This window comes from Oculina patagonica, chromosome 12 (genome assembly GCF_052425735.1).
Source record: "Oculina patagonica isolate OP01 chromosome 12, crgOcupat, whole genome shotgun sequence".
NCBI classification, from domain to species: domain Eukaryota; kingdom Metazoa; phylum Cnidaria; class Anthozoa; order Scleractinia; family Oculinidae; genus Oculina; species Oculina patagonica.
Genome location: NC_135769.1, coordinates 27654334 through 27667078, shown reverse-complemented (window position 1 = coordinate 27667078; position 12745 = coordinate 27654334). Strand labels below are relative to the sequence as shown.

Below are 12745 nucleotides of genomic sequence, written 5' to 3'. Positions count from 1 at the left end.
TTTTATACTTAATATTGTCTACGGTGAGAAAGCCGTTTTATCCCTAAGTAGGGTTACCCTACCTGCGAATTTTGCTTGTAAACCCGGGCTATCTTCTAACCCTCTTGCTAGGGTAACCCTAGCACCTAGGGTTACCCTACCTGCTTGTAAACAGGCCCTAAGTGATCTGTTAACCAAATTTTGCGTTTGTTGAAGTATAATCAAGGAACCCTGAAAACGGTAGACGCAATAACAAGATGCTAACTTTCACCGGAAATCGAACTATTGTTATGTCGTTTTCGACGGTTTGCATAACTGTGTTCATAATGTTAGCGACAGCCTGAGTGAATAATAAAACATTTCCTGTAGTGAAGAGAGATAACTCCTACTTTGATTAAAGACATTTTTTTCAGAATAAAAGTTGATGTTAAATTTTCAGTCTTTTAATTTATTCCAAATGATGGGGATTTTCTTGAATGAATCTCACGAGCCGAAATTTCGCCGGGGAAAAGTGTGTTCTTTTTCTTTGTATTTAATTCATCCTTTAGACATCATTAGACAAAATAATTTTGCAGTATGCAGTATACACATGCCTTTTACATGTCCAAATACACTGTTGTTAGTTATTTTTCGAATGACGTCATTTTAGTTACCATAGTTACGTTGACCACTGCTGCAAACTTCTGGATTAATGATATGTACTGATAATGAAGTAGCCTTTGAATAAAATTTAAAAAAATCTTGCTAGATTATTTTTATCTCTTCATCTTTGCCGAAATTAAAAGAATTTCCTCGTCACAAGTGGGTTGTTAGAAGCCATTGTAGTATTCAACTCGAATTAAAGCCGAAATTTCTTGTAGCAATGTCTTTTGTGTTGTAAACAATAGCTACTTATTTAGACTGAACAGAGCGGGCAAGTTTTCCTTCCGCGCCAAAATATTGATTAACAACGGAAAGAAAAGACTTTTATAATATCGAAAATGAAATATTTTCAATCGGGCAGAGGAAGACAATCGAAGTTTTCCGAAAAAAAAAATGGATAAATACAGCAATTCGTATGTGTAAGATGATAATCTAATTGAACATTCAGAATTTGCTGAATGCAAGAACATTTGTTGTTTTTTTCTCACTTTTTTTCTCGCTAATTATTTAAGTTATGTTGTAAATTCTTCATGCAGGTTACAAATGTTTTATTTTCTTGGATTACTTTCGTGTTCCTTTTGACAGAGTCAAAATTGTTTGTGTCGGAAACTCTGCGGGTTGTATTTCGTTTTTTGTTTCAGAGCAAACAGAAGCGAGCGAAGGTTAAAATTTGAAATGTGCCGCCGGATTTAAACTTAGCGAGTTAATCTACCAACAGACAACAGGCAACAGACAAAATGTTGCAAAAGCGGTTCAAGCTTTCGAAAATTCTCTCTCGTACTTTTATGACGGCTTAAATGGTAAAAAAAACTAAGCCGCGAACTGGATGGAGGTGTCATCGACAATGAGTCGCATCGCACGGTGAACCAATAAGAAATGGAGAATTTTGACGGTTAACACACACATCTATCTAGATAGCTGGCTCATTTTATGCAAATTCATTAAAATTATATTGTTTTGCTTTTATTACAAATACTGAAACGTCAAGATGTCAGTATGACACCTGGCGCTGGATATTATGTTTGATGCCACTAGAAACGGAAGACCCTCGAAGCCTTACCATGCTATCTGACATGAAAACTTATCTCCGCACATATTCAGGAAAGCTCACTGATTTTCCGAGATAGAATCGACAATTTCTGCAGTTAAAAGACCAACATGGTCGCGGAAACATCGTTCCTCAAACGGACAACATGTTGGTTGTTAACGGTATGTTCAATTTAGGTTGATTCGCGTTAACGTAAAACCAGGGGACCACAAGTGTTCACTTAACGCAAAAAAAGGTCTCCATGCATAATTCCTGCTTTGTTATCTCAAAAGACCAATTCTTTTTGTCTTTTATTTCCTAAACAGTTCAGTGTCCTTCTACTTCAAACGAGACCAGTCAACGCGGGTAGGTATTTATCGTCAATATTTTTATCTCGCGTTGCAAATTACAGCTCACACACATTTTATTCTTCAAATTATAACGGGAATTTTCCAGAAATTATGCTAGGAATATTAAAAATTCGCGAATTATATTGTTTTAAGCCGATCTAATCCTACTAAAATTATTATACGCTGAGACCATTTGAGAAAATGAGATGCGATGTAGGGAAAATTTTCCCTTCTCGAGCCGTATATTATTGACACAGCCGGCCGTACTTCCTCTGTTCTCGCTTAAAAAAAGAATTGACTCTTCGTTTCTTTATTAAAATTTTCATCTGCAAAAAATCAAGTTATTTTGCAATGGTTGAAGTTTCATTTAACAGGGATATTTCCTACAGAAGATGTATGCCGACTATTGACCAGAGGAAATTCCCCCTTCAATAATTTCGCGTCCCGAAATTTGATACCATCAATTGATTTCCTGAGGCAAAGGCAACATCTTTGTACATTCACTTGCATAAATCAAATTGTACATCTATATTCTCCCCCTAGTTGGTGCGTTTCACTTTTTCTCAATGCGCATAACGTTAATTTGCCGCTGAAAAGGCCAGCTTTTCGCAACGGTGTCTGAGTTCAATTATCTCGGATGTAAGTTAACCCCCACCGAATTTACATCTTTTTCGGATTTTGCGTTGCTATCGATTTTCCCTGCCTTCAATTTTGCTCTCTGTCGATCTTGTGCGGTGAAAAAACTTTTGTATTGTTTTCAACACACAGTGTGATATGATTCATTTGATTTTAACTCGAATTTCAGCAAAACTGTGCAGTTTCAAAACAAGAGGCACTGAGTACGCGATACAGGGCCGTCTGTTGAACACAGTTAGGGGCATTCAGAATCAGTTAAGGCTTTTGGATAGAAACCATCTATTGTATGTATATATCCTCTAAAAGCAATTTGTAATTGTCACCGTGTTTTTTATTCAGCCTATTTTACGAATCCGTTGACCGATTTCACGTATTTGTAATCTGCGTCTGCTTGTGAAACAAAATTTGCCGCAACTGGCTTTGACAGCAAGTTTCAATTACCTCCGCTAGCTACATATTACTTCTTTGACTATTGTTTTTTCTTTGCTTCGGTTTTAATACCAGATTAAAAGTAATAGAATACTGGTAACGTTAATAGTCTGCTACGTAAGTAAGGATTTCTCATCGCTAAACCCCAGTGAAAAACAGCATAATAGCTTATTTATACAAAATACGAAAGATTTCGTTTGCCTCAAGGACAATTTCGCAATAATGTAGCAATTTTAAGGGAAATGAATTTTCGTTGTGTTATTTTTCATTTAGTACAATCTGTCGCGTTTCATTACTGAGCTGGTGTTTCGATTCTTGTCATTCTTTAATCTTAATTTATAATATTTCTTGGATAAGATTGTAACCAGCCCTGCGTTTCGTCACAACATAAAAATCATAAATAACCAAAATACGTAAGGCAAACATGAAAACCGTTTAGTGATTAAAAGATAAAATGAGTGAATTGATAAAGGAAACCCTGTATCTAAAGATGCGCTGAAACGCGCACGATAAATTTATCGCGATTACATCTGAGCGTGCTGAATTTTGTTGAGCGATCGGAGACAATTTAGTTTTTTCACTTCTGTAAACATCCACCTGATCTACGTAAAACGCCATTTTCTTCGAGTACGCTGACGCAATTCTGTCAATTTTCTGTCCGTTTTTCCTTTTTCACTTTGCCGATCATTTTACTACGTGCATTTTAAATGAAGTAATTAGAAGAGAAAGATTTATGGTTCCTTTTGAAAACGCGCGAAGATGTAATATTACTAACTATTAATATTATAAGTAGTTGTTTTGTAAAGTCACGTCCGGGGCTAACTCTGCCAACTATAAGAAGCTTGCTTTTGAAAAGCTGCAAACAACTGGCTTTTCAGAAACGGATTTCCAAAAAAGCAACAGTCATTTAGCCATTCGGTTCTATTTGTATGCATCCGAAGGGACGAGTAACATATATCATATAACATTAACTTAACATATGTTGTTTTAAGTCGCTCAGGTAAAATTTGAAATGTGAAATTTTTGACGTCTTGCTGAAAAACAAGTTCTAAATGTAGTAACGCTCGTTAAAATGCGAGTCTATTTGCGATTTTTCGCAATGAAACTAATGCAAATATCGTTTGCGAAACTAGTAGATCACGTCGTATTTTTTTGTGTTTGTTATTTGCTTTTGTCACATCAAATTAAAGACACTTCAGTCGTCACTGAAAAATATTGCGATAGTTTAGGATGAAATTGTAAATATCCTAACAAAAGGGCATTTCGTTAGCAGACGTTTTGCCTTCGGGCGAATAAAATTTGTTTACCTTAACAATAGGTGTTCCCTGTTGAAATAAAACCGCGAAATTAATTAATTCGTGTTATAATTTTCTAGGTTTCCACACGTTTTATTCCAAAACGTAAAATTAAAGTGGATTGTTTTGAGTTCTTTCCAGCTTACAGATAAAAAATGCCCCCGGCAGAAGTAGCAAAATAAAATGTTTCTTGGTCGTATCACGAATCGTATAAATGCAGTGACGTCCTATTTCTCGCGGAAAAAAAATTAGAGGAAGTCGCATGTGATAATAACACAACTATTTTATTAGTCAGCTAAAGGAAAATAATTCAGCTGTTACTTCGTTACTTAGTTAATGCTGTTTTCTATAATTTATTAAAATGCATTAGGTTGCGTGCGTACCTAAAAATATATAACTTGCAACATTATACGTAAATAGCTTGTTTCATAAATAAGTAATTTTTCTCCAACGTTCAATTTTAATCCGACATGAATTGTTTTGACATGGTTTTCATTATTACTGCGAAATGTTTGTTGATACTCTTATGAATTCTTTCGAAATTCGTTTTTACTAAACGCATGACAAACTAATACATTTCTACCTCGTCAAATTTTAATGACAGATGTCGAACAGATCGAAATTTGCTTGGAAACGAAAACAACAAAAAAGTATTTCAGAACTTGTTAAGTTAAGGTTTGCTGTAATTTCTGATGAAACATAAATTACCCATTTTACACGCATAAGATACTATACGACTAAAAATAAACAAATTTCATTTTATCCTGAACTCTCTCTTTCGCGCGCCCTTTATAGGGTCTCTCTTTGCGCGCCTGGGTTCGACCCCTATATAGCGCGCGCGGAAGAGAGAGTTCAGGGAATGGACTATGATGGTACGTGCAGGAACGCAAAACTAATTAGCTAGAAAAGAGACAGTTTTGTTTGAAAAGTGACGTGCAATTTTTCCTTAGTTTTTAGAAAGAACGGACGTATTGTAAGCGGAATAAAATCAATTCCTTCATATATTTATTCGTCTGGTTTAAATAGTGTTTTTACGAACATTCTTCTAAAACACTCATCACTCAATATTAATGCAATTATTATTTTCAAGGAACAATTTTCAGGCCTTTCTGATGTTAGGAAACCCAATGGTATTTTTAGCATTTGTCTAACATCGTTTCTCTTGTTCACCACTGAAAATAAAACAAACAATTACCTCGATTTTTCTTTCAGAAGTCCTTTGCCTTTCTTTGATCCATCAATCAAAATGATTTCACTTGTCATTTAATGGTTTCCATGCATATTCTTGTTGACTTTTCATGGTTTGATATTGGTATTTGTTTTTATAGTCTGTAGTCAAGTAACGAGGTTCTTTGAAGGGTTTTTACATTTTAAAAGGTTTTCGAATGGTTTTCATGTGTTTTAATGTCCTGTTTTAACTTCCACGTCAAGTTAGTAAGTAACTAATAAACTAGTATAGTGCCTCTCTATCCCAGAAATTTACAAAATTAAAAGTGCAGTCTTATTACAGTTGAAAATATTTTTAAATCAACAGTTTTTCTTTATAGTGCACAAAATATTATTCGAAACTGAGTACGCGGTATTGTTTTGAAAGCAAGAACCCACAAAAACGTAAGTCAACCGATCGACAGGAATCAAACCTATTCCCTTCCACTCTCCGGTCGGAGTTGTTAAACTTCGATTTCGATCAATTGATTGTTTCGCTCGAAGCGAAAAGTAGAAATGTGGCAAAGCAAAGCTCTACGAAATAAAAAGTTAATTGTTGCGTCGGTTTCCTGCGATTCGAATGTTTAAAATGTTTGCCTTTCCTTCATGCATTTTGCTGCTTGTTTGTTCAGTTAAATGGTTGACTGATTGATGACTGTAGATGCAAAAAGCAAAATAGATGGGCGGATTTCTTGACAGAAAATTAAGGCAACCTTGCGTCTCTTTGAAGGGGTTATTAAAAGGTGCGCTGGTCTTAATCATTGCAATGCAATTGTTCAGTTTCTTTTGCAAAGTTTCTTTTATACGACTTATTTAATTTGTTTCCAAGATGGTTGTTGTCGCTGGGAGAAGTTAGGGCTTTCCACAAGTTGCTCGGCAGCTTTTTGGCAACTTTTTCCCTTTTTCCTTTCGAGCAACCTTTTGCATTTTGAGCAATTTCTAGACTGAAGATCTCCGAAGATTGTCCGAGTGTTGTTTGAAGGCCATACGAACGTTTCCGAAGATTAACAAAGTTTGACGACGATTTTCGAGGAACATCCAAAGACGTTTCGACTTTCGATTCATTCCGCGTTAAAACATTACAAAATTAGTCAGCAAACGTGACGTCATCGATATCTTTACGATTTTTCTCGGTGAAATAATTTTTTTTAATTCACCAAATGTTTGCCTAAAAATGTTATTTAGATACTTTTGTTGCAGTGAAATTGCATGGAACTGCTTAGAAATCTAACTTTCAAAGGGAAATTAGCGTATACTTGGAGAAACGTTCTTGATAAAAAGCAGCTTTTTGGATTTTTTTGGGCAACTTAATCAAAAGCAATTTTTTCGTATTTCTGGAGCAACTATCGAGCACCTTTTTTCGAAATTTCCTGCAACTTTTTGAAAAATGTCGAGCAACTTGTGGAAAGCCCTAGGACAAGTCATTTTAATTTCCGTAATGCTTGTTTTCGTTTCAGGCTGGTATCTGGGTTGTTTTAAGGAAAAACCTGAAGACCGTGCATTTAACATTTCCGCCGGAAACTACATTGTGTCCGACACTTCCGCTCAAGAATGCACTTCCGCTTGTGCTTATTTGAACCAAACATACGCAGCCACTGAAGGAGAATTGTGCTTTTGTAAAAGTGGCTTCTACGACATATATGGTCAAGCCTCAAGCGAGAGTCTGTGTGACGTACCGTGCTCAGGCCTATCATGTAGTAACACGTCATACATCCGGGTATATTCAACAGAAGATGCAATTGAAGAACTTAGAGTGTATGGTCCACAAACTGGGTGGTTATTGGAGGAAGTCAATTTTACGACTACTCTTTCCGGAAAAGGTAAGAGTTCTTCAGCGCTGCTTTGCTTTGCTTCTTCAGCCACGCTGTTGTAAACGCTAAGTCACAATACCTCCAGACAATAGGCCTTATTCGTATTCTCGGCATTGGATTGGAACTAGCTTGCAATGGAGGCTAATGCGGGTAATCTTTTCAAATGCAAATGACATAAAGCTGTTTTTAATGATATTCCCCCGCATGAGCCTTCATTGCAAGCTAGTTCCAGTCCAATACCGAGAATACGAATATGGTCAATTATGTCACTTTTTGCCATGATCTTGCGTGACAGAATTGCCTAAAATAATATGACCTAATGTGACAGAATCGCCGACGCTAACCTAGCGTGACAGAATCGCTTGCGACAGCTTGACCAGCGTGACAGAAATGCCTGAAATAGCATAATCCAGTGTGACAGAAATGCCTAAAATAGAAACGGCTTCATGGACATAATTTTCCTTCCTTCCCTTGCTACGCTTGCTACGCAAACTAGAAATAAATCCCATTATATTTTGAATGAATTTGAATTGCTCATTTTCAGGAGACCCCAACGTGTCGTACACGTATGACTTTGGTGACGGCTCTTACGTCCTAACCACATGTCCTCACACCTCGCACGTGTACACACGCGTGGGCCACTTCCACGTGAAGGCTTCTGCGAGGACGAACGTGTCAGGCCCTATTATGGCTTCCACGTGGGTATTCATTCAAAGCTCCACGGGGAAATTGAGTTTGGATTATCCGCAAGAGATTGTTGAAGCTGAAAACGACACGAAGATTGTATTGAGTGTCAGTCAAGGAACCTGGATGGAGGCTCGATTTTTGACGTCACCGCCTCAGCTGCCTGGTAAAAGGGCGAAGTTCAACGTATCTGGTGAGGCTGCTTGCGACAAATACAAAATGCTTTTTAAATTTAATGGTATTCTGATATCCCCCATCCTTAAAACCATACCTTATTATAGGAATATAACGAAGCATTTTAACAACGCGAACAAAAAGTACGCGTAATAAAATAAAGGCGAATTGTCGAAACTTTATGTTAACTTGCAGTTAATTAACGCGAATTTGATGCGTAGTAATTTTATAGCAACCTACTCTATTTAAAGACAAAACAACAGCGTCCAACAACAGAAGTCTAACAGAACTTGAGGTTTAATTCTGATAAACCATACACAACAAAGATACTTAAACATACCAAATAGTGACTAATATTAAATGAATGGATCCAGGGATGGAATATATCCCGTCCTTGTGCTTTCCACTGCCTGTTATTCCTGCAGCCTTGACGGAGAAGTAGATGTCGCTTTAAAAACATAACTTTTCCGGAAATAAAGGTGTCTTAAAATAACAATGCTGGAAAATAGTGTGATTTTAATAAGCAATGAGGTAAATTAAGGTACATGAAATTAACGCGAATTTTTTGAAATTCGCGTTAATTACATGTATTGTTAAATTCCTATAATAAGGTAATTTCCAAATTCCAATTCGACCTGGAAAGACGACCCGCTAGCGCTATTGGCGCTGATGTGGCATCCTCACTAAATATAGCCATTTATTATTATTATTATTCTGAGAAAGAAATCGAGCCAAAAAGTAGCACTTTCACGTTTTGACGTGAGTAAACATGGTAGAAATGTCCAGTTTATGTAATAGATAGAGGAAAAGTATTCTTCCAAATTTGCGACTGGTAGACTTTGGCTTGTTGCAAATTGGGAGGGAATTGGCGGCCGAATATCGAACTCAATTAAAGCGAGCTCACTGTAGTGGTACATTGTAGTTCTGTTGTTGATATTTTGCATTTCGGTATTTTTTCATCATGGAAAATGTCAAGCATTTTGCCAGATTTTTGAACAGCCAAGATTTATATTTGTGTCGCAGGATACCAAAAAATAATAGTCCTTTTTTATATAAAAAATGTCTATATTATAGCACTGAAACTGTTGACGAGCATCTTTGGCTGCGGATGGCTAGGATGGAAACGAATTGCAACTTGAAAAGTTAGGCTAACGTTTCCAAGTTGTTTTTGCGCGCCATCGAAAAATCGATATTAATAGCCGTAGGTTGATTTATATCCGCACATTAAGGTTGTATCTTCCTTTAGATGTTCAAAGATATTGTTTTTTCATGGGTTAAGTTGTCTACCACTAATTTCAGAACAGTTTAGACAAAAAATCTGCGAAATCCCTGTGACATAGCTCCTTAATTATGAACGTTAATTCTTTGCAACGCATCTAATATTTGTGAAAACATAGAAGGACCACAGCCAGGATACAACATATCGTGCTTTTTGAGAACACGGGTCAGAGGTTCTCAAAAAGCACGATATCACAGTAGTAAACGCACCACTGACCACCCTCCAACAACAGTTCCCGGCTCCAAAATTTCGACCTTCTTTGGAATCGCAGACAAACGTTGTCTATAAAATTCCTTGTGCTGAGTGTTCATGGTGTTACATTGGTGAGGCGGGGAGAGCCTTCAACACCAGGAAAAAAGAACACCTGAGAAATGTTAAAACCGCGGCAAAAGATCCGAGAATCGCTAATCACGTCTGGTCCAATAATCACGCGATTGACTTTGATAATGCATCTGTCATTGACAAAGGCGGCTTTAGAACAAGAAAAACGTTGGAAGCGTGGCATTCGAAGCTAACTCCCAATGCGGATAACAATTCCTGTCCTCTACCTGGACAGTACAACATTATTTTTCACAAATATTCTTAGTTATTAGCATTTTTTTTCGCAACTTCACACATTGCATATTTTTACCTTTTTACATTTTACCCGTCGAAGGCTGTAGTTCAAACAGCCGAAAGCTCGTATTTTCAAAGTTTTTAAGCCAGAGATCGTTTTAAATTTTATAGCATCTAATATTGTCCTGCATTTTTCCGTAGACGCCATAGTTTACGACATAGGTTCGTCAGCCACACTTGGAAATACCAGCAGCTTCCCAGAAACAGACGGAGCCTATGTCATACCTTCCGCCATGATGAAAAAAGACGGCTACATATTGGCTTGGGAATTTGTCGCGTCTAAAATAGGACCTATCCGCTTGCAGGTCGGTTTCCAAATCGAACACCCGGAGGGGGGGGGGGGAGTACTCCCTATAATGGCCTATACGGGGAGGCTCCGCCCGAAAAGGGGTACCTTTTTCAGGCTTCAGGTATATAAAATGGTAGGGATTTCATGAGTTTAAGTATATGAAAGGGTATGGAAATCTGTCATTTGGCTATTTAAAAGGGCCTTTATTTAAAATATTTCGAACAGAAGCAATTTATGGCTGTATTATTTTAATTTATTATGCGCTACATAAAAATGACAAGAAAACGTCCTATTTTAAGTCCATGCCATACTCTTAGGTATATGAAAGGGGTACCTTTTTTAAGTTAAAGGTATACGAAAGGGGTACAATTTCTGTCAAAAATGGTATATAAAAGGGTAAGGGGTTAGACCTTGGGGCGGAGCCTCCCCGTATAAAACGTTTTTTGAGTACCCCCCGGGATCGAACAACAACAACAAAACAACAACAACAACAACACACGCTTAAATTCCAAAAAGATATAAGATTAAAATTGCCCTTTTTTCGCCGCTGTGGAAAAAATGCAAACAACTGAAAAACACAATGTTTTTGTGGAAATGATAATGTTAAAAAGTTACCGTAGAAATAAAGGTTTACAGTCTGGGTAACTGGCAAAAGATTTTTTCTTGTTCTTATTCATTGAGTGAGAAGTGGGCAGTAGCATTTTCAGGTTTTTATGCATATAACTTAATCTGTCGGGTTACGAACATTATGTCCGCAAAATCGTAAAAATACGAGTGGCTTTTTGGAGTTTGCGAGCCAAAATTAAATCCAATAGCAAGTATTTGCGAGTACGAAATTATCATCATATTTACGAGAGAAAAACAGAACAAAAGGGGAGTTCTTGGCAGATTAATTCATTTTCAAAAAAGAGAAGATACCAACATTGAAATTGTACCCGCTTCGTATACCTTTAACTGAAAAAAGGTACCCCTTTCATAAACCTAAGAGACATGGCGTGAACTTAAAATAGGACGTTTTCTTGTCATTTTTATGTAGCGCGTAATAAATTAAAATAATACAGCCATAAATTGCGTCTGTTCGAAATATTTTAATTAAAGGCCCTTTTAAATAGCCAAATGACAGATTTCCATACCCTTTCATATACTTAAACTCGTGAAATCCCTACCCTTTTATATACCTGAAGCCTGAAAAAGGTACCCCTTTCGGGCGGAGCCTCTCCGTCTAGGCCATTATAGGGAGTACCCCTCCCCCCCGGGTAAGTGGTTTCCCTTATCCTGCTTGCTCAGTGACCACTCAACGCTAATCGTTCTTAGGATCTATTTTCAAGAACTTTGACTCAATTCCATTGCTTGTTTTTTTTTCTCTCTCTTTTTATGCAGGTTTACCGTCCCAATTGCTCCTCAGCCAACGAACACTTTTGTCCAAGAAATCACTCCTGTATACCCAAGGCGGAAAGCTGTGTTAGCCCCAGTCTCTTCACTTGCCCTACAAACAGCATCTGCCTGGGGTCTGGGCACTGCTTGTCTAATTGTCAATCACAGAACGTTTCGTTCCCTTCCAGTCCTTCTCCTCTAACGGACTACGTCATCGTTGCAGGTAGGCCGGCCATCGAGTAATGCCATGTATAACGAAGCAACAATGTTTGCGTGACATTTTGTGTGACATTTAATATTTGAAGTGGTATTATATTTTTAAAAATATTTTTTATAAGGCAAAAAAAGTTACACAATTTAAAAGAAACCAACCGTTTTCGACGTTGTGTCATCATTAGGGTTATTAAAATTGTTATTATGATAAATTATTATAAATGGTATTATAATTGTTGTATTCATTTTTCTGAATGGATAGGATATGACAACCTCTTTCCCGGGTCTCTCTCTCTCTCCCCGCCTTCCAGAGCGGGAGAAGGGGCGTGAAGAGAGACCCTGGGAACGAGGTTGAGTATATGGCAACACCCCATTCTCGTCCCCATAGTCCTTTTGTTTCTCTTAGCCGGCTGGTCCTTGGCACGAGGAAACGAAGGGCTCTGGGGACACTAGAATTTGTCTATAATTTTTCCCGCGAACCGCGTCAACTCGCAACCAGAACGTAAATCTGCAGAGAAAAAACAGACAAATGTAGGGGAAATCAGTTAAAAACGTAACTGAACGCTTTCTAGCCCAGCTACATCCTTCAAACTCGGCAAATAAAAACTTTTGCCTAGTCTCTTAACTTTGCAATTCATAAATTGTCCAGAATTCAATTTTTGTAAAATATATTTGCCGTCGGATTCCAATACAAACAGTGTAATTTCTACCCGCTTTGCCTACTCGTCAAAATGGCGTCGAA

General features: G+C 37.3%; 1 protein-coding gene across 1 annotated transcript in view; it reads left to right on the top strand.

Annotated features, from left to right (window-relative positions):
* The first annotated feature begins 1452 nt into the window (after positions 1 to 1452).
* LOC144632789 (polycystin-1-like protein 2) overlaps positions 1453 to 12745 on the top strand; it is a 37588-nt gene continuing 26295 nt past the window's right edge. Inside the window, 6 exon segments of the mRNA XM_078491513.1 lie at positions 1453 to 1830; positions 1975 to 2014; positions 7022 to 7384; positions 7920 to 8252; positions 10269 to 10432; positions 11797 to 12013. Coding sequence (XP_078347639.1) covers positions 1780 to 1830; positions 1975 to 2014; positions 7022 to 7384; positions 7920 to 8252; positions 10269 to 10432; positions 11797 to 12013 — 1168 coding nt within the window. The 5' untranslated portion in view covers positions 1453 to 1779.